The following is a 20,524-nucleotide window of genomic DNA, read 5'->3' as shown; positions in this document are numbered from 1 at the left end:
TTTAAAAGTGCTCTGTCAAGAAATCAGACAAATCTATGCATCCACAAGACTGGCTAGGTGCCTCATGTTTATTTTGCCAATAATGGTGTACATATACTACCATCTTAACATCACATTGTGTTAGAAAACACAGAAATCTCATAAAAAGAAAAAAAAACAACACTAAAGCTATAAGAAATTAACTTTTCTTTAGGGAGCAGATAGGTGTGGTTTTTTTTATTCCTCCTGGAAAATAAGTTTTTAATCATAGCATGAAATTTCAATGTCTTTCATGTAACATAATTAAGGTTTTTATTAGGAGGAAGTGAAAAGAATGAAACAGTTGTCACAGGAAGGTATCAGAAAGGTTCTTTTTACTCCACCCACTACAACTTCCCTCACTTGCAGGACTCAATTAAAAATAGTTACCTATAGTCCATGGGAGGCAGTGGCTAGAATACAATAAAACAGAGGGTCATTTGCAATTTAATATCTTAGGATTGGAAAGTCCTGATTCAGCAAACTATCTCTAGTCAGCAAACCCCTACACAGATGCTTGAAGTTAACCACATGTTTAAGAGCTATTGAAATACACGGACCTTGGCTCCATGTCAGAAAAATCAGTTTTAGACACATTTAACTGGTTGAGATGGATGAAGCAAAGAAAAGAAATTGGGATAAGAGAACTGTACCTGAAAAAGATTCCAGCCAAACAATAACTTATGTGCAGAGGTGTAATACACTTAATAGCTTTCCTGGTTTTCCTGAAACATAGATGTTGGCATTTGTACTTGCATGAGTTTATTGTGTTGGAACAAAAAAAAAACCTAGCATAAATGGGAGAGAAGCAGGGTAACTTCGTCATTAGAGAAACAGGCCTTACATAGCTGCATACATCCCAAGGGGCAAAAACAGATCTCTGAAATAAAACAGGAGTGTGATGAGAGAAAGAAAATTTTATGAAGGCTACCGAAAGCAGAAACAACAGCATGCAGGCTGCCCCTCTCCTCCTCTATTTCAGAGGACAAAAAACCACTATGCTAATACCTAACACTGACTGTGTTGTATCTTTGTGTTTTCTCATGTACAGCCACATCCCACGAGCTCTCAATTCAACATTAAGTGGAGAAACTAAGTCAGTTTCCTTGGGTTGAGGGTGTGGGAAGAAGTTACACTTTTCACACTTCTGCTCATCCAATTCTATCAACAAGTACATCACAGGAATATTTTATGGCCTTTATATAAGTAAAAATGAAAAGTACTTTTCTTCCTTTAATTCCTTTCTTCTCTTCTTCAACCCATACTTTCCTGTCATCCCTCTTTATCTCTTCTCGATCCCATACAGTGTTGAGACATCAGGGAGTATTTTTCCAACACAAAAGAAAGCGGGACTGGCAACGTACCTTATTTTTCTTTCTCCCTTGATATGAAAAGAAAAGGTAGGACTGAGGCAAATACACACTGCCTGATAGAGATCCAGACCATCGCAGATGGGGCAGCTTTTACCATGGTGCCATTTCTCAGTGACACTGAGAAAGCCAAATTGTCAGTTCCCCTTCTGAGCCTACTTCGAATTTCCCTGTACCTTGGTAAGTCCACAAACTGGGAGAAAATGCCACCCCTCAGCTCAAGCAAAGGAGGAAGGGGAGACAGGGCAAATATCTCTTAATGTAGGAGTTAAAGCCACACTGCCCGCACAGACACACACACACCTTTATCTGTTGAGAAGGAGATCAGAAACCTACCCAACTAACAACAGCAGCATACTTTTAACTTATTGAAAGGTGCTGTGGCATGGAAGTCAAGCACCTCTCACATGCAGTACACTTACAAGCTACACAACTTCAGAGTTTAACATTGTACCTTAATGGTTTTCTTTACTACAGTTCCCTTTGCGGATGTCCATTTTAAAAGGGAATTCCTAACCTTTAATAAGAAATACTGGCGTAAGCTACAACTAAAAGGGAGAACAGGAGGCTGACATGACAAATTAGCACATTTCCCTGAGCATCACACTGTACATTTTTAGTGGAGAAACAAAAGAAGCAAACAAGTAAACAAACAAAAAAACCCCAAAACATAAAAACAACAAAACAAACACAACCAAACCAAATTCACACACACACCCCCCACAACCAACCCAACCAACCAACCACAACCAACCAACCAACCTTCCAAAGAAAGATTTTCAAATTAAAACTAGCATCCAAAAATCAAAAAGGGCAGTAGTCACTTTCTGGAATTCCAAAGAAAAACGCTTCTCCAGGCTCACAACCATTTTCCTACCCCTGTCAAGCACGTTTTTTCCATGGACAAGATTTCTCTTAATAATACTATGCCACAAACGATTATTAGGCAGGAAAAATGGGTCAGGGCAAGGATAACAAAGATGAAAAGAAAACTGCTGAGAGTTCACCTCTGCTGTTTATTTTGAGGCACGCTTAAGATTCAAGTCGGACTACTCTAATTTTATTCAAAGGTTTAGTTCTCTAAAGAACATAAACAAAACTAGCCAGGGCCATGAGCCAGAATAAAGCTTTCCTCATAATCATAGAAGAAGGTCAGCTTTTGTTTCTTCTTTTATATGATAATCTCAACTCCACTGTGTTGACTTTTTAATTTAAAAAGGAGAAAATAAAGTTTCTTCAGACTAATGGTCTGTTTTTGCAGGGGCAGCTGTTTTAGCATGCTCATGTATTTCGTAGCTTCTTTTGGCCGTGCTTGCCTTATCAAGTATTTTCGAGCTTTTACACCTTACTTAGGTTAGCATGCTGTGGTTAGCAGCTTGTACCCACTGAAAGGCAAAGCAATAATCCATACAGGTTTAAGGCATTTTTATAGAACTGATGCAGAGCTGTGTCAATTTTAATGTCATGCTACAGAGAGTGCATGCAGCTCTCTCCACTTTAGAGGATTAAAAGTGACCTCTCTTACCAAAATCAATAAGGGCAGCTTGCTGTGACTAATAGGTTGTAGAAATTCAAAAGAGACAGTTTGTAACACTGAGTTCATTCTCCTCGTGTCTCTCCCCACCCAGCCCCAGACTGGCTGGCAGAGCTGCACTTTGACATGTACATTCACATGGCAAACTATGTCTGTTCCCTTCCCAGGGGCCAGACTGAGCCACACACAGTTTACTCACATTTCAGGGAAGAAAGCAAGTTGATATTTATTTGATAAGAGTGGACTTGGCCACTTCTGTAGAGAAGCATGTGAGAGAGAAACTAAAATAAGGAAACAATTAAAATGTACTGGTTTTTTTTGTTTTGCTCCCTAGTACGGCTTTTAAAGGCCCTATTTTCACATGTTATCGGGACAACATCAACCAGATACTTCACATCACTTTGTGACCACAGTATATTATTCTGGTCTCTGAGCAAAGACTTTTGTCCCTTCAGATCTTTCCCTAGTTGTAATAGGCTAAAAATTCAAATTCCTAAGTCAATGGAACGGTGCCAGAAATGTATGAGGCCACATACATCCAACTGCAGCGTTGGTTAACTGCCATGTCATGTACTCAGTAGTTGCTCTTTTTCTCCACCATTGCTGTTGTTACTCTGAAGTTCTTCATCTTTAACAGTCAAGTTTGGGGGCTTTTAGAACTAAAGCAATTTCATACAGTACTGGAAACAGGTCATGCTGCAGAGTGCACACAGCTCATGTAAAGCAAGTTGGGGTTTTTTGTTGTTGTGTTTGTTTTTTTTCCCCCTTCAGTTTCACATTTTGTAAGACTAAAGAATACCAGCAACTCAGATCAGGATTTCCTAACCTATGGTGAAAACACCCTCACTCTTCTGAACGTCTCTAATTTCCAATTTATTTTGCCTGAGGTACAAATTAAAAACCCTTACCCACAGTTCAGAGCTCGTGGACGTTTTCTCCACATAACAATCGCCATCATTGTCTTTATGCCAAAAAAACAACTTGCCTTGGGGGAGCAAGGGAGAAAAAAGGGCTGAAGTGGTGGGAGGAACCCAACTGTTAAGGTTTAGGAGTCCCTGTGGAGGTTTATAAATAGAGGACTGCCATGTGCAAAATGTGAAAGAAATCCAGTCAGCATAAGAGCTGTTGCTGTTTTGAAGTTTTCTAACTACATCCATTTAGCCAGTAGACAAAGTTATAAACAAATAATAAATCAAGAAATTATTAGCATTTGAATTTTGGCAAGATAATAAAACGTGCAGGGGTATAATCAGCAAATAATAGGAAAGATCTGCAAGTGAACCCACCAATTAATGATAAATAGGACTTGGCACAGAGTACCTTCTCCAATGTGGATCTCATTAGATGGCTGTGGAACCTGTTCCTGCAGCAGCCCTCTCCGAGTGAGGGAAAGGTGAGGTAACTGAAATGTCAGCACACCCACCCCCTTGCGGCTCTTGGGCTCTGGGATTGTAACCACCTGGTCCAAAATGACAACCTTATGCTGCCAGGAAGGCCATGCCATGGCTCTCCACTGTTTAACCGACAGGTTTTCTCATCTCAGCTTTCTGACTTGTGCTCTGCCATTCCATCTCAGCAAAGGTGGCCAAAGACCTGCCGCTTCACTTGCTCTGGAGAGCAAGAATCTCTCTCCTCTGCTCACCTTGCTTCATTAACAATACCTCTTAGAGAGGCAAATGCCCCCCCGGCAAGCGTTATCACTTAAACAGATAAATAGTTCGCACACCAGGCAGGGGGAAGGGAGAGGGGGAAGAGACGCTGCCTTATTAGACTAGAAACAGACACACCATATTAATACAAAGAGTTAGCATATGGTTCTAATAGCTTTTCTTAAAATGATTTATCAGCTGTGATTAAACCCTCGACCAGCATGTCTATCTTCATAAATAAAGTAAAAGTGCACCTTGCTCTGAAATATCTCAGCAGTATCTTGTTACCTACCCAACCATATAGGCTGCAGTCAGCTCTAGGGAGCAAAGAGCTCATGTTTAATAGCAGAGTGTGTGCTCTAAAGAGATTGCCAAGATTTAGGGGCTTTACCTAGGAGACAGACTTGTAAAAATGCCACTACAGGGAAGTTTTATCCCTTCATCATGTGCCATCCAGTCCATTCTGCTGAAGTCTGAACTGGTAACAAGAAAGCCGTGCCATTAAAAACATCCATAGGAAGACCAAGGCAAAATGCTTAACCATGCCCTTCTGCTGTGAAAGAAATGTCAGTAAGAAATCAGGCAGGCCTCCTAATTTAGGGGTAGCCAATATATACTAAACACAACAAAAACCCAAACATTACAAGAGAGTGACTCAACTTCTTTGGGACAGAGACAATAAGAAGCAGAAGGAAAGTGGACTGTCCTGACCGAGCTCTGCAGGATGATTCACCAACTGGAATTCAGAAGAACACGGAAGGATTATGGTTAGGGAGGTTTAGCTCAATCAAAATTGTACGCCCTCAAGTACTGCCTGTTTTGCATGATACAGGCACTTACTGCTGGAAAAACACACAGGTCTTCTCAGAGTGCAAGGACCTAAACCCACAAATCCAATCAAACGGTCCATTGCCTCAGAAGAAGGTAAGACATATCTGCCTGCCAACAAAAGACCAAGGAGCCTAAGTCAAAGCCCATTCCTCTGGATTTTTCTGCAAGCTCGTGATATGAACTCTGTTGTCTTGACAGCTTTTCTGCACCACTACTCCCTTTTGTAACACAGTTCAGTGTGGAAACTAAGTGCCTGGAACACGAGTCTAAGCATAGATACATCCTCAAAACAGGACTCACAAAGTCATGGGACGAAAGTGCCAACTGCAGAATGGCCATAAAAAATATGACATATTGCCACATGTCGACCATGAAAGCTTCTCAAGTTGAGAAAAGCAGCAAGTCTACCCATCTGGAGAGAGGAGGAGAGCTTCTTCCTGTCTTTAGCAACACTAAGCAACAGCTGATAAATCTTTAACACACATGGTTTGTGGGATGCCCTATGCTGAGACTGAGGAGATATGGAATCAATTCGAGGCACTGCCACAGACTTCCTGTGCAATTTTCAGCACATCACTTGCGCTCAGGTCCTTTATGGTAGCTCACCGATTCCCCCCTGCTTTGTTTCAGTAAAAGCAAGGCACCAAAATGCCTTTGGAGGTGCTTATCAATCTTTTGAGGCCACACTGATAAAGATATTTAGGAACCAAAAGAGACAGAAAACCACTTGCTTGGCAGAAGAGTGGAAAGGACCCAGCTCCCCAGCAATTCTCACTCCAAGCCTGCGATTCCTTCAAGAGCTTGGTGTGTTGGAAAACAACATCCTCTGAAAACTGGTTTTTTCCTTAGAAAAGAAGAGAGAAAGCATTTCCCTTCTTCATAGGAATGATGCAAAAGGTAATTGTTAAGAAAAAGGGGATTTTTATAAACCAACAGTGAACCCATAAAGCAGATCAACAGCATGATGCAATTAACACGTCTGAAAACTCAGAATAATCCACTGGAAAAACTCTGATCCAGAGTTATAATGCATCTTTACAAGACTTCAATGCTGGGAAGATGTCATGGAGGAACTACTACACTGAAATCTTTGAATGTGCAATGACATTTTGGACTTTGAACTTCAGAGTTTCCAGCTATCACCATGACAACAGCTTGACTAATTGATAAACTAACAGCTTGGAGTTATCACAATGCCTACAACAACAGTACCCTGGCCCTCTAATGCTCTATTAACATAAATCATTCCTAGACTTATTTTATGTCTGCTATAACATACTCAACATACAAGATAATCTTGGTGGGAGGACAAAGAGTAAGAAGAACCTTAACTTGAAAAAAATATGGCTATTCTTACAGGACTTTTAAGCATGTGCAAGGAGAACGTACATATGTGTATTTGTGCTGCATAACTGAAGGGAGGGGGAAGTAAAGCATAACTAAAAGGGAGGGAGAAGTAAAATCAAAAGAGTAAGCATCTAAAGGTGGATCTTTGCTTTCTTCTGCTTTACAGACTGTCAGACAATGAGTCACAAGTGCTCCAGGAACAGGCATATTGTTGGTTTGTATGACTCCACAAGCGAACTTCAGTTGTTTCAGAGAACTTGCCTCTGAAATGTCCCTTCAAAGACCCCACTGGGACTTCAGAGTATTCATAAGAGACAACTGGAGCTAATGTGTGTAGAGGCAGGGCACACGCTCAGAAGGCATACTGTTCTACACCAGTGCACTGCAGCACTGACACCTCCCCCCACAAGATCATGCTTAGAATCTGACTGGACATTAGGAAAAAAGTTTTCACAAAAAGAGTGGTCAGGCATTGGAATGTGCTGCCCAGGGAGGTGGTTGAGTCACCAACCCTGGATGTGTTTAAAGGTGGTTTGGATGTGGTGCTTCGGGGGATATGGTTTAGGGGTGAACCTTGTAAAGTAGGGTTCTGGGTTGGACTTAGTGATCCCGAGGATCTTTTCCAACCTGAATGCTCCTGTGTGGTTCTGTGTGATCTGCAAGTCTCCTGTCCTGCATTACTAGAAAACTTGTCAACAAAAGAATTATATGCATTTTGGAAACAAGGCTCTATGCTGCACAGTAATCATGTGAGAAGGAGAGAGTCAGGTGAGTGCACTCCTTGAGAGGAGTTTTTCATGAATGGACAGTATTGGTCACCCACCATCCAATCCAGCTACCACCATGAACCCTTCAGCCATGCTCTCTTTCACCAGAGTGCGCTGCCCACCTTACTATCTAGCCTATTATTGCTACAACATATGCCTCTCAAACCTGAGCACTTACACAATGTGCTTTATCAACATAGAGATTTTTTTTTCATGTATGAATACCATATCATGCTTTCCTGTATAAGGGTCCCATTTACCACACTACATTGTCATTGAATAATGTAGCAGTGAAGTTTCTGTTTTAATGGAATGAGGAATCAGATGAAAACATGATATGAAGTCTTCTCTGATATCCAACCAACACAGCAATTTCTCCTACTGAGAAAAAAAATTACTTAAATCGAGCAAAACTCATAATGTTTTTCCTGTCTGCATTTCAGGAGACAAGAGGGGAAAGCCTGTGGGCCTGGCACACATTGCATAACATTTAAACAAGGTATAGAAATTCAGTGATACTTTCCACCAAACTACACCTGCTCAAAAGACACATTCTATCATTTCCATCTTGCCTTGAATTAACGCAACCTCCCCACACTCACAGGCTGCAGCCTAGCTTTGACATTCAGAAAACACTCGCAAGAATTCTCTTCCAGGGATCAGAGTCACTGAGTTCAGCAGGAAGTGGTGAAATGGTATAAACCACTACCTCCTTCTGCTGATAGAAATCTATCCTGGTATATACAAGGTAGAAAGAAAATAGAGAAGGTGCAAACCAGATTTATGCCTTTCAGATATGCACTGGACTGTAGCATCACCCCTTGCTTTACGCAACTAAACCAAACATTCTGACTTTTTAATCATTCTGTAGGCTGAGCCTGTTCAACCACCAAATGCCCTGTATATGTTTTTCTAGTTGGCTGGGTTTTTTCCCTTGACCAGACTGCTTCAGTTTCCTGGTACTTTTCTAGCAGCTAGACACCTTCAGTGGCAGCATACTTTGAACAGAAATATTAAGCCACGTACAGGACTTGCTGGCTGTGAGCTTCCTGAACTGACACAGAACAATCCACATTAAAAAGAAGGCATCACTGAGAACAGGTCTTTCCCTGCCTCACTTGCATCTCTTACATGTTATCATGCAGCACTGCACAATGCTTAAGAGATTTTGAAGTGGAAGGTTGAACCTTAGAAAGTGATGCATCCAAATTCTAGCACAAGCAGAATGTGATTTTGGAAATGCCCTCGTGTTGAAAACACTCACCTCACTATTTCTGAATGCTGCTGGCTGTAGTACTCTACATGCTGCACTGAATGCATTTATACTCTTTACCATTTTATGTAGGGAGATCAGACAAAACATTTAAATGAAGCAGGTCCAATTAACTGTTCAGACACAGATCCTGACTCTTCCCATCTTTGATATTATTACCTCAGACCAAGCTTAATACCCAAAAAAAAGAGCTGTGACAGCAGGACCTATCCAATAGCAGCATAATAGAATAGAATTAAAGCAGGCTGGAAAAGACCTTTGAGATCAATAAGTTCAACCTATCACCCAACACCATCTAATCAAATAAACCATGGCACTAAGTGCCTCATCCAGTCTCTTCCTAAACACTTCCAGTGATGGTGATTCCACCACCTCCCTGGGCAGCACATTCCAATGGCAAATCACTCTTCTTGTGAAGAATTTCTTCCTACCATCCAGCCTAAACCTCCCTGGTGCAGCTTGAGACTGTGTCCTCTTCTTCTGTCACAGGTTGCCCGGGAGAAGAGACCAACCCCCACCTGGCTACAACCTCCCTTCAGGTAGTTGTAGAGAGCAATAAGGTCACCCCTGAGCATCCTCTTCTCCAGGCTAAGCAACCCCAGCTCCCTCAGCCTCTCCTCATAGGGCTTGTGCTCCAAACCCCTCACCAGCTTTGTTGCCCCTTTCTGGATATGTTCCAGCAAGTCAACATCTTTCCTAAACTGAGGGGCCCAGAACTGGACACAGGACTCAAGGTGTGGCCTAACCAGCGCTGAGTATAGCAGCTGTGATAAGAAGCTATCATCCATAGACTCTAGAACCTTCTAGACTGCCTCCTCTCTGCTGTGTTGAGTTCCCAGCAGATATCAGGCAGGTTAACGTCACCCATAAGAACAAGGTCTGGAGATCTTGAGACAGCCTCTAGCTGTCTACAGAATAATTCATCAACTTCTTCATCCTGGTTGGGTGGTCTGTAACAGACTCCAACCAGGATGTCAGCCTTGTTGGTCTTCCCTCTAATTCTCACCCACAGGCACTCAACTTGATCATCCTTGCTCTCTAGTTCCATGGCATCTAGAACCTCCCTGATGTACAGTGCCACCCTTCCACCCCTTCTCCCTCACCTGTCTCTCCTGAAGAGCCTGTAGCCATCAATTACAGTGCTCCAGTCATGTGAGTCATCCCACCATGCTTCTGTGATGGCAACTACATCATAACTTTCTTGCTGTAACAGGGCTTCCAGCTCCTCTTGTTTGTTACCCATGCCACATGCATTAGAGTACATGCACTTCAGCTGGGCTGATGGTTTCACTCCTGACTCCAGCTTACCACCCCCAGACTCCCTTCCCCCTTCAAATCTAGTTTAAAGCCCTGTCAATGAGACCTGCCAACTCCCTTCCTAGAACCCTTTTCCCTCTGTGAGAGAGGCTGTTCTCATATGCTAGGATTTTTCTCCCCCTCTGGGAGGGATGTACTCTGTCTATTGCTGGCTGACCTGGTGCCATAGAAAGTTCCCCAAGATCAAAAAACCCAAAATTCTGTTGGTGGCACCAGCCTCTGAGCCACTTGTTGATTACACTTGCTTTCCTGTTACTTTCAATTTTCCTTCCTGCAACTAAGGGTATTGATGAAAAAGTTACCTGTGCCCCTGATCCCTCAACCAATTTTCCCAGAGCCTTGAAGTCCTTTTTGATTGGTTTCAACATCATTGCTCCCTACCTGCATAACTATCAAGGGATAGTAATCAGAGGACTGGTCATGTGTTTGCAAGTATAACCCATTAGAGATGCTTGGATACCTAATGCTCTGAGCAGTGTAAACCTAAAACCTGCAGCTGCTAGGCTAAGATGGTCATTGGATCTGCCAGCACTACCTGCATCAAAGTTTTGGGTTGCAAATCATGTCTGGGGCAGAGCTGTCAATTGCTGCCTGCCTCCAGCCCCTAGGAGCTTTAACATTCCCACTTTTGCAAGAGGTTATATAGTACAGATATGCTTTTACCTGTGCAAATCCTGTTGGTGAATTTGACAGGTAGGACACTTGTGTCAGCAAAAGGATGCAAAGAGAATGTTTCCCATATGCTTATCAATATTCTTATTGCTGATCTACAGCACCCTTTGCATGTAAGGAGTAGAGCTTTCTCAGGCAATGACTTCCAGCTAGTACTTGATGGATAAGCAACAGAAGAGCCAAAACAAACCAGCCTTCTCATTTCCATTTATAACTTGATTTCCTTCATTTCAGTTCAGGTCCTGGAGGTCTTCATCATCATCATTATTATTATTACTTGAGTCCACTCAGTCCCCAGTGAAAGTCCAGCTTAAGTATACTTTAAGTGATAATCCTTGACAAATGAGCTTGCAATCACAAGACCAATCAGCTGCAGAGATAGTACACCCACTTTACACTTGAGCAACTATGGCAGAAAGATGGTTAAGAGGTTTGCTACTAGATATATAGCTGTGATACTAATACCAATGCTTTCCCCACAGTGCTACCTTTCCCAAAAGGGGTACAAAGAGTGTTCCTAAAACTGCCTATTAAAGTGCTTCACAGCTAATTTGGAATGCCACCAGCTTAATCACAAGAAATTCTCATGGATTATCCATGGGCTCCCACTCAGAAAAAATGAAGGAGAGGAAATTTAAAAAAAAGAAAGAAAAGAAAGAAAGAATGCAGCTAATCAGACTTTATTCTTTGAGTTTTCAAATTATGACTCTCAAGAATGGGGAAAAAAATAAACAACCCCAAAGTGTTTTCTCTTACAAGATTTCCATGTCAAGCTGTGTGCTAAGCCATAGTGATATACTAAAACAAACACAACTATTTCTTTCAGAGTCCAGAAAAATTAACACAGCCAAAAATATTTTTGGAAGACTTCTCTGAGACAAGATTAAAATTTCCATGTAGCTGGTCTCAAGTCTCCAAGCGTTAGTAGGTCCACTAGAAGAACACTAGATTGCAACCATATTCCATTGACAGGCTGTTAGAAACATTTAGTTAGCGATAGCTGCAGCCAGAGGAGTCCCTTTCTGTTGTGGCCTTTGTCTCTTGCCTTTGCATAAAGCCCTGCTGGGGCCCGTTTCAGATTCCTATCTGACAGTCAGGCTGTAATGTAAGAATGAGCATACAGCAGAGTAATTGGAAACACAGGACAAAATGTTACAGGTTAGCTAGCTAGCTGCTCTGACTTTTGCTTTCTCTTTTCTTTTTGTTTGTTGGTGTGGGTTTTTTTGCTTGGGTTTTGTTGTCATTGTCATTTGGGGGAGGGTTGTTGGTTTTGTGGTTTGGTTTGCTTTGGTTTGGTTCAGGCTTTGCAAAAAAAATATTCCCTTCTCCTCTGCCCATCACTTCTCCCCAGAGATCACCAATGGCAGCTGCAAGGGTTGGTAGGAAGTAGAATAGAACTTTCAGAGCCATTAAACAACTGGAATTATCAGGTAACTTGATGCTTTTGTCTAAATTTTAATCAGATTGTGCAACTACCCCTTGTAAGCTGAAACAGACTCTGCAACATCAAGCACTGCAGTCTAGGGATAACTGCACCAAAGTCCCCATCAGGAGATTTCTCTTCATCTCCTACTCCTGCAAAATAAACATCACACAGAAATAACCACTTAGGAGCCCTCTAATTCACAGACAAGTAAGAACATACAGCAATGCTCTCCTTGATTTTAGCCAAGTGTTTCTTACATGCTGCAGAGGGGAGAAAGTATTAACAAGTTAAATCCAAAATTAGACACCCTTATCTCATTACGTGGCTGTTTTCTAGCATTCGTCCTGCACACCAATCTCTGAGAGACAGTCTGGGCTATTTTCCAAATCCTTGGCCAAAACCTGGGACTCTTACATTTGAACACTCTTTTTCCTTGCTCAGCATACCATGACCCTGCCCCTCTCCTCTGTATCTGCCCAAGTCTCTTTCCTTATGAGACACAAATAAGCGATGCCTAGGCTCCCTTCCCTAGAAGCCGAAACCAAACCACTCCTAGACTCCCTCTCAATATTCTTTCTACAAGCCTTGTCTCACATTTTGCACCTCATCAATCAGCTTTACCTCTTTTTTCAGAAAACTAAAAACCCCACCCTCTTGGGCCTTTACTTTGCAGGCCTCAAGATCCCTAAATGCTGCTAACTCCAGATTTCATGAACCCCAGCAGCACACGCCTCACATGCATGAATCTTGAGTCGGATAGCCATCACCAGCAGGCAAAGCAAATGACACAACGAAGCAGCCAAAAGAAATGCTACCTACGTAGGGAGCCCTTGCAGTTAGAGGCACAGACACTCCAAAAGGCAAAATAATGCTGAGAAGTGCCCCCAGGCTTTAGCACCAGAGCTGTTTTGTGGACACATCTTCCTAGTTTAAGTCTATGGTGTCAGTTAATGTTCAAATTAGACAGAGATTACTATGAGAATTAAGCCAATTAACAGTGTCCAATGACTGGGAAACTCCTATGGCAGGGGACACGTTACCCAAGAATTTCCAAAAGCTGCAGAAATGGGAGAGGGTAAAAGAAAGGCACAAAAGGTACCACTGTGAAGGAGAGGCACTGGGCAGGCTCTTGGAGGGCTGCAGGGAGCAATACGCTCCTGTAGGAAGCCCCATATTACTCATGTACTTTAGTTCTCAAAAGCAACCAGAACTTTGGATGCTTGTTTGAAAAGTTAAATTTCATGCATTGTCTTGTGCTGGCCTCTGTAGTGCATTGAGCACTTTTATAATTCCTTGAAAATCTGAACACATATTTAGGATCCCTCAAAACACTCTTAACAGCCATTGGGCACTTAACCCCAAACAATGTAGTCTGTATAATTCAACCTAAACTTACAAATACTAAGACTAAAGGAATACTAATTGGAAATGGGATACATTTTCCTACATTAAAGTTTTCCCCTTCAATATATTTGTTAATGAGAAATCCAGAAATACAATAAAGCTGGTAAGAATCATACAATCAACCAGGTTGGAAAAGACCTCAGAGAACATCAAGTCCAACCTATTACCAATACCTCATGACAACTAAACCATGGTTTCAAGTGCCATGTCCAATACTTTTTTGAACACCTCCAGGGATGGTGACTCCACCACCTCCCTGGGCAGCACATTCCAATGGCCAATTATTCTTTCTGTGAAGAACTTTGTCCTCACCTTGAGCCTAAACTTCCCCTGGCACAGCTTGAGACTGTGTCCTCTTGTTCTGTCACAGGTTGCCTGGGAGAAGAGACCAACCCCCACCTGGCTACATCTTCCTTACAGGTAGTTGTAGAGAGCAATAAGCTCTCCCCTGAGCCTCCTCTTCTCCAGGCTAAACAATCCCAGCTCCCTCAGCCTCTCCTTACAGGGCTTGTGCTTGAGACCTTTCACCAGCCCAGTCATGTTGCAGAGAAAAGAGCAAAATTTTTCTTTTTGATTGTTTGGTCATTCTGGGGAGGTTTTGTATGTAAAATAAACCTCCTCATAATCCACATTTCCTTGCAATGCATTTGAGAAAGTTTGCAATCTTTAAAAAAGATACCTTTTTCCCAAGCTTCTCCCTCAAAAAGTGTGTGGTTTGTATTTTCATTTACTTGAAAGCAGAGACTTGGAATCAAACCCTGACCAAAACAGTCACACACTTGTGGACATGTAATGCTGGGGGGGTGGGTGTTTGGGTTGGGTTTTGTGGTCACCTGTTTCAAGGCTTTACAAAGCATGGCATGACTTAGAGTGCCACTTAATTTCTAACCAAAATCAGGTACTATCTGCTTTCACACAGTGTCCTTTAACATATCAAGGAGCCAAAGGAGGAGGAGGAGGGGTTCAGGGTTTCTCACACTCACCCTTTTGTTGTTCTCTTCTTCTTGTGCCTTCCTAAACTCGTGCTCTAGGGAGCAATCGATGTCGTTGAAGAGGCCTACTTCCTCACAGTTCTTCAGAAAGCGTGTTGGTGTAGGAGTCTGATCTGGGAACACAACAAGAAATTATCATTGATATTCAATATTAAAAGCAGATAGAGAAAAACAGTCTTCCAGGAAAAGAGAGGTTCTACCAAACCTTTCCATGCCTTGCCACCCCTACTGCACCATCATCAAAAACAAACCACGCAGGATCTGAATTTCAGCAGGTAGTGCTTGCCAACAGCATCTGAAAACAGGCAGCAGACATCATTCAACCAGAAAAACAATATGGCCAGGTATTCACAGGGCACATAACACAAGTGCCTCTCCTTCACAGGATGTTAGGGACCTCTGAAGATGATCAAGAGCAGGACCATAGAATCTAGTACAGGTTGCACATCCAGACAGGTCTTGAAAATCTTCAGAGAAGGAGACTCCACAACCTCTCTGGGGAAAACTGCTCACAAGTGCAAATGGCTGTAATACTTACCTATAAACCTCCAATAATAGGTGCATGCAAAACAAGACAGTGCATATCATAACACACATTTACACCACAACACGCAGGTAGCTGCTGCAGATATGCATTTGTCAATGCCTTCAAGTGGTTGAAAACCAATTCACACGTACACACACTTTGCAAAATACATGAGGTTAGTCACAGCAAGAAGTATCACAGTATCATCAAGGTTGGAAGAGACCTCAAAGATCATCGCGTCCAACCTGTCACCACAGACCTCATGACTGGACCATGGCACCGCTTCAAACACGATTTGAAGGAGGAGCAAAATTAGTTAGAAAATTTGTGGAATCACAAAATTGTCAGGGTTGGAAGGGACCTCAAGAAGCATCTAGTTCCAACCCCCCTGCCATGGGCAGGAACCCCTCAGACTACATCAGGTTGCTCACAGCCACATCCAGCCTGGCCTTAAAAACCTCCAGGGATAAGGCTTCTACCACCTCCCTGGGCAACCTGTTCCAGTGTCTCACCACCCTCATGAGGAACAACTTCTTCCTAACATCCAATCTGAATCTACCCATTTCTAGTTTTGCTCCATTCCCCACAGTCCTATCACTCCCTGACACCCTAAAAAGTCCCTCTGCAACTTTCTTGCAGGCCCACTTCAGATACTGGAAGGCCACAATAAAGTCTCCTTGGAACCTTCTCTTCTCCAGACTGAACAGCCCCAACTCCCTCAGTCTGTCCTCCTCATAGGAGAGGTTATGTTAGGCTTTAACCACAAAGTAGTGTCCTTATGTATTATCAACACTTTCAAGTTTGAAATGCAAGCAGACTATGAGATTTGGAGTCAAAAGAGTTTTAATGTACACTTCTATCTCTAGGAATCTTTAGCCTACTCAGAAATAATTCAGGGAAAGACAGGATTCTGTTTAATACCAGAGGCAGGAGGGACTTAAGAAGGTACAAGCTTTCCAGCCATTTCTTCTAAAGCCTGCAAGATGGACAAGCCAAATTGTGCTGTGGACTGTAGTTTCACTAATGACCTTGGCTAGTCTTTCTTCACAGTGAAAAATTGAGCCCAGACTTGGGAATCAAGGACTCCTCAAAGCTCAGCTCTGAGTCATCTCTATTCATTCAGAGTTTTTAACTATTCCACCCCAGCTTTACACACACATAAAAAAACAACCCCAAAAAAATCCTCTCTTTCATTTTAGTTTCTTCTTCCCAAGACCCCATTCCAGCTCAAGCTGCTTTGTACCTAATTTTATGGAAAGACTAAACTCACTCTCTTCAAAAACAATCTTCTGCATAGTCATTGACGACTACCCTATTGTTTGAAACTCATTCTTTCAAGAATGAAAACTCTGTCACACTAATCCCAGTTGCCCATATTGGGCCAACTCTGACCTCAGAAAAGCAGCTTCCCACTTCAATGAGTTCTGGAAGAAAAAGTTGGTTTCCTGCACCTACCTAAGCTGGGTCAAGCTCTAATTTCCCCATTCCAAGGAACAGCTCCCAGACACAATGAACTTTACACGATCAGCATAGAAATACACAGCAACCCATAAGCAAAAAACCAGCACAAAAAGAGCAATGCATACAAAAGAATAAAGTTTGCACTTGGAAACTAAAGAGGAGGCTCAACCTTCTCCATTATAAAGCCAGCTGAAGCCAATTTTCACCTGTACCAGGTGTGGGCCTACAGGTCTGACCTTCTCAAGTAATCAAAGGGCAAAACACTTGTTTGCCTTTTATGTTTCTGCTGGAACATATTGATAAAAATATAAACCCCAAGTCCTTAACGTTAAAATTCTGCTTTATTTCTTTTGGCTTGAGTATCCTACTTGTGAGCTTAAAGGAAACAAAAAACTCAAGTGTTTGGGAATGCACACATATTTGTCTGTTAGTTTTCACAGCTAACTACTGTATTACCAGAGTCAGAAACAAGACCTTCCAAGAATTTTGCAGGAACTCAGCACACAGAGTTGAGTCAATGAGGTGCTGATGTTGATGGAAGGCTAAGGACACTCAGCACTTCACAGGTCCATATCCTAAATAAGTAGTGCCAAACTAATCTCTCGGGTAACCTCACCAGGGTTGTCTTTGGCCCTTGGACAGGAGTTTGTACTGGAAATTAAGTAGACCAAAAAGCAGGGCAAACAAATTTTATTTCCAAAAAGGATTAAATATTCCTTCAAGCACACAACATGATTGCTGTGGAGAAAAAGATAACGTCCAGGAAGGGCTTGGCAATTATCAAGTATTTGAATGTGAGGCAATACAGGAAACGTTATATTTTTACCAAAATGGTCCATCCATATGCAATAAGCAAGGTATCAATTTCCTGATCAAGATGAGAAACTAGGGCTTCATAATGAAGTTGCCAGCACTGATTTCAATGACATTTTAAAAAAATAGTGGAAAAAAACCTAAAGAGTTACAGTATCACTGAGGTTGGAAGAGACCTCGAGGATCATCGAGTCCAACCTGTCACCACAGACCTCATGACTAGTTGCTTGAGCCCAAATGCTGGAGGTCAGGGCAGAAGAGAATACACTAACACAGAGCAGGTCTTGTTATTTTCCATCATGGTACACAGCTGACCCAGAAGTCAGGCATTACTACGGCAGGTGACATTATGTCAGAGGCAACTTAACGGGTAACAAGGCAGTGAGCAGGCACATGCAGCTGAAGCCCCCCAAACTGCTCAGCATCTAGTCCATGAATGTTAGACCAGAAAAAGGAAAAAAAAAAAAGTTCTCAGTGAAGCAAATCCATTTTAACAGGGAAAACAAGCAATCCAAAAGAAGAATGTGACTTCAAATGCATAAAAGCTTCCTCAGCTTCTCTGCACATGCTGAAAGTGTATTTTGTGCACCACAAGCAGTCTGAGATAATCAAATGTGCTGCCTACAGCTGATCTTTCAAATTAACTACTTGATTGACTGAAGGCATCAAAACAGATGATTACATTATTTATATCACCTGCATATTGACACAGACATCTGAAATGACACCCTCCATTGTAGTTTTTAGAGCCAGAAATCAGAGTGGCAGGAATTCACAGCAAGAGTCTGTTAAGACATACAGCCAGCCCCTACCTCCTCCCAGTCAGGAGGGAACACCACCCAACAACCTGGCCTAAACTTCATCCACAGACCTTCTGGAAGCCAGCTCACCCAGATGTGAAACAGGAGCTGCCTTTCTACGTTTTAAGGCTTCATCCTTCAACATTCACAGAAACCAGTAGTCCACAAAACCTCTGTGTTTGTATGAGGGCAGAACCGGACTTCAAAACACAGAGACTTTGCACATATACTGCACTCACTGGTTTCAGGACTTCATGGCTACCAAGTTCAGTGATTTCTTTGCTCCAGAGGCAACAACTATTTTGCCTCTGGAAAGGACCAGCTGTCCCCCAGGAGGTGGGCCAACTAGTAGAAGATATTACTCTCAAAACCACAGTAATTCTTTCATCTAGATTAGGCAAGCCTTTGTGTTTTAATTGGTAACAGTATCATAACAGGGACCCTAACGTAAGTTACACATGCAGGTCTCCCAGAACTAACAAAATATTCCTAATTCTCAGCACTTAAAAATGCATTAATAGTTCCAACAGCTTGTGCCTGACCTCACTGTTCCCTGTTGGTACAAACAAACTTTTTGTTGCTATCACCAGCACCCACAACTATTGCAGGCTGAGAACAGGGCTCTGATTTGTTGTACTTCAGCAACTGGATGTGCCAGACCCATCTGGAGCAAAACTCAGACAGAGCTATTACCACTCTCGGCATTCCTGCTAAGGACACACGTTACTGTAGGAAGCTGTCAGCATGCATGCTGTTAGCCACACAGCCCAGGACTTTAATGGCCCAAGCTGCATTTTGAACCAGGCAACTCAAGGCGCAGGTCTGGGCTAACCCTATGTTAATTAATATTTTAATCAATAATTATCATGGTTAGTTTTATTACTAGTGTATCAATAATTATATTTTATTAGTATCTTCATAGATACTAGTCATTGATATCTTCATTGATAACTATCATTAATATTTAGTTAATTTTTATCAATAATTACCACTAATATTTGTACCAATGACAGACAGTGGGATTGAGTGCACCATGAGCAAGGATGCAGATGATACCAAGCTGTGTGGTGCTGTCAATACACCAGAGGGACAGGATGGCATCCAGAGGGACCTGGACAAGCTGGAGAGGTGGCCCGGGTGAACCTCATGAAGTTCAACAAGAACAAGTGCAGGGGTCTGCAAGTGGGCCAGAACAACCCTCACTATCAATACAGACTGGGGGAGGAGGTGGTAAAAAAGCAGCCTGTGGAAAAGGACTTGGGCGTGCTGATGGAGAAGCTGGACATGAGCAGGCAGTGTGAGCTTGCAGCCCAGAAGGAAAATCATGTCCTAGGCTGTATCTTGCCAGCAGATCCAGAGAGGTGATTCTGACACTTTGCCCTGGGAGACCTCACCTGGAGTACTGTGTACAGGTCTGGAGCTCTCAGTATAGGAAGGCTGTGGACCTGATGGATAGGGTCCAGAGGAGGGCCACAAAAATGATCAGGGGGCTGGAGCAGCTCTGCTACAAGGACAGGCTGAGGGAGCTGGGGTTGTTCAGCCTGGAGAAGAGGAGGCTCTGGGGAGACCCAATAGCAGCCTTTCGGTATCCAAAGGGGGCTAGAGGAAGGATGGGGAGAGTCTCTTTGCAAGGACCTGCAGTGACAGGTCTTTGGGACAATGGCTTCAAACTAGAGAAGGGCAGATTTAAATTGGATATCAGGAAGAAGTTCTTCACTATGAGGGTGGTGAAACACTGGAACAGGTTGCCCAGGGAGGTGGTTGAGGCTCCTTCCCTGGAGATGTTCAAGGTGAGGCTCAACGAGGCACTGGGCAGCCTGATCTAGCTGGGGATGTCCCTGCTGAATGCGGGGAGGTTGGACTGGATGACCTTTGGAGGTCCCTTCTGGCCTGGACCATTCTAAGATTCTATGTATCTGGCTATTACACCCACCAGCCATCTCAAACAGGGTCCACTGTTCATCACGTGAAATATTTCCATCCCCAACTGCCACTGGAACTATTTTACTATGCTTTGAGGCATGTACATCTAGCCACCTGCCACTTAACAGGTGAATCTATGTCATCTGGCAATTACTTAGGAAGTTACCTCTGTCTTGCCTTCACCATCAGGTTGGACAAAGAACCTCTCAAGCTTGAATCTAAGTAACACTTGTATTTCACTGGACCTATTACTCAGGCAAATAATCAGCGTCTCGAACGACACAGTCATGACCAGAAAGGATGCAAGAAATATCAAGTTTAACTAAACCTCAAAAATATCAGTTGTCAATATAAAAGCCCCAAACCAAGATCAAATGGTCTCACCTGTGCAGATCCCAAGT

General features: G+C 42.6%; 1 protein-coding gene across 1 annotated transcript in view; it reads right to left on the bottom strand.

Moving 5' to 3' along the window:
- The window catches only part of CREB5 (cAMP responsive element binding protein 5), a 280,457-nt gene that overhangs the window by 207,278 nt on the left and 52,655 nt on the right, over positions 1-20,524 (bottom strand). The window contains exon 4 of the mRNA XM_009908587.2: positions 14,592-14,713. Within this exon, the coding sequence (XP_009906889.2) occupies positions 14,592-14,713 (122 nt within the window). The remainder of the gene's footprint in view (positions 1-14,591; positions 14,714-20,524) is intronic.

The sequence above is a fragment of the Dryobates pubescens genome, chromosome 4, assembly GCF_014839835.1.
Source record: "Dryobates pubescens isolate bDryPub1 chromosome 4, bDryPub1.pri, whole genome shotgun sequence".
Taxonomy (NCBI): Eukaryota; Metazoa; Chordata; class Aves; order Piciformes; family Picidae; genus Dryobates; species Dryobates pubescens.
The sequence above is the reverse complement of the archived record's forward strand: the minus strand, read 5'-3'. Positions and strand labels throughout refer to the sequence as shown.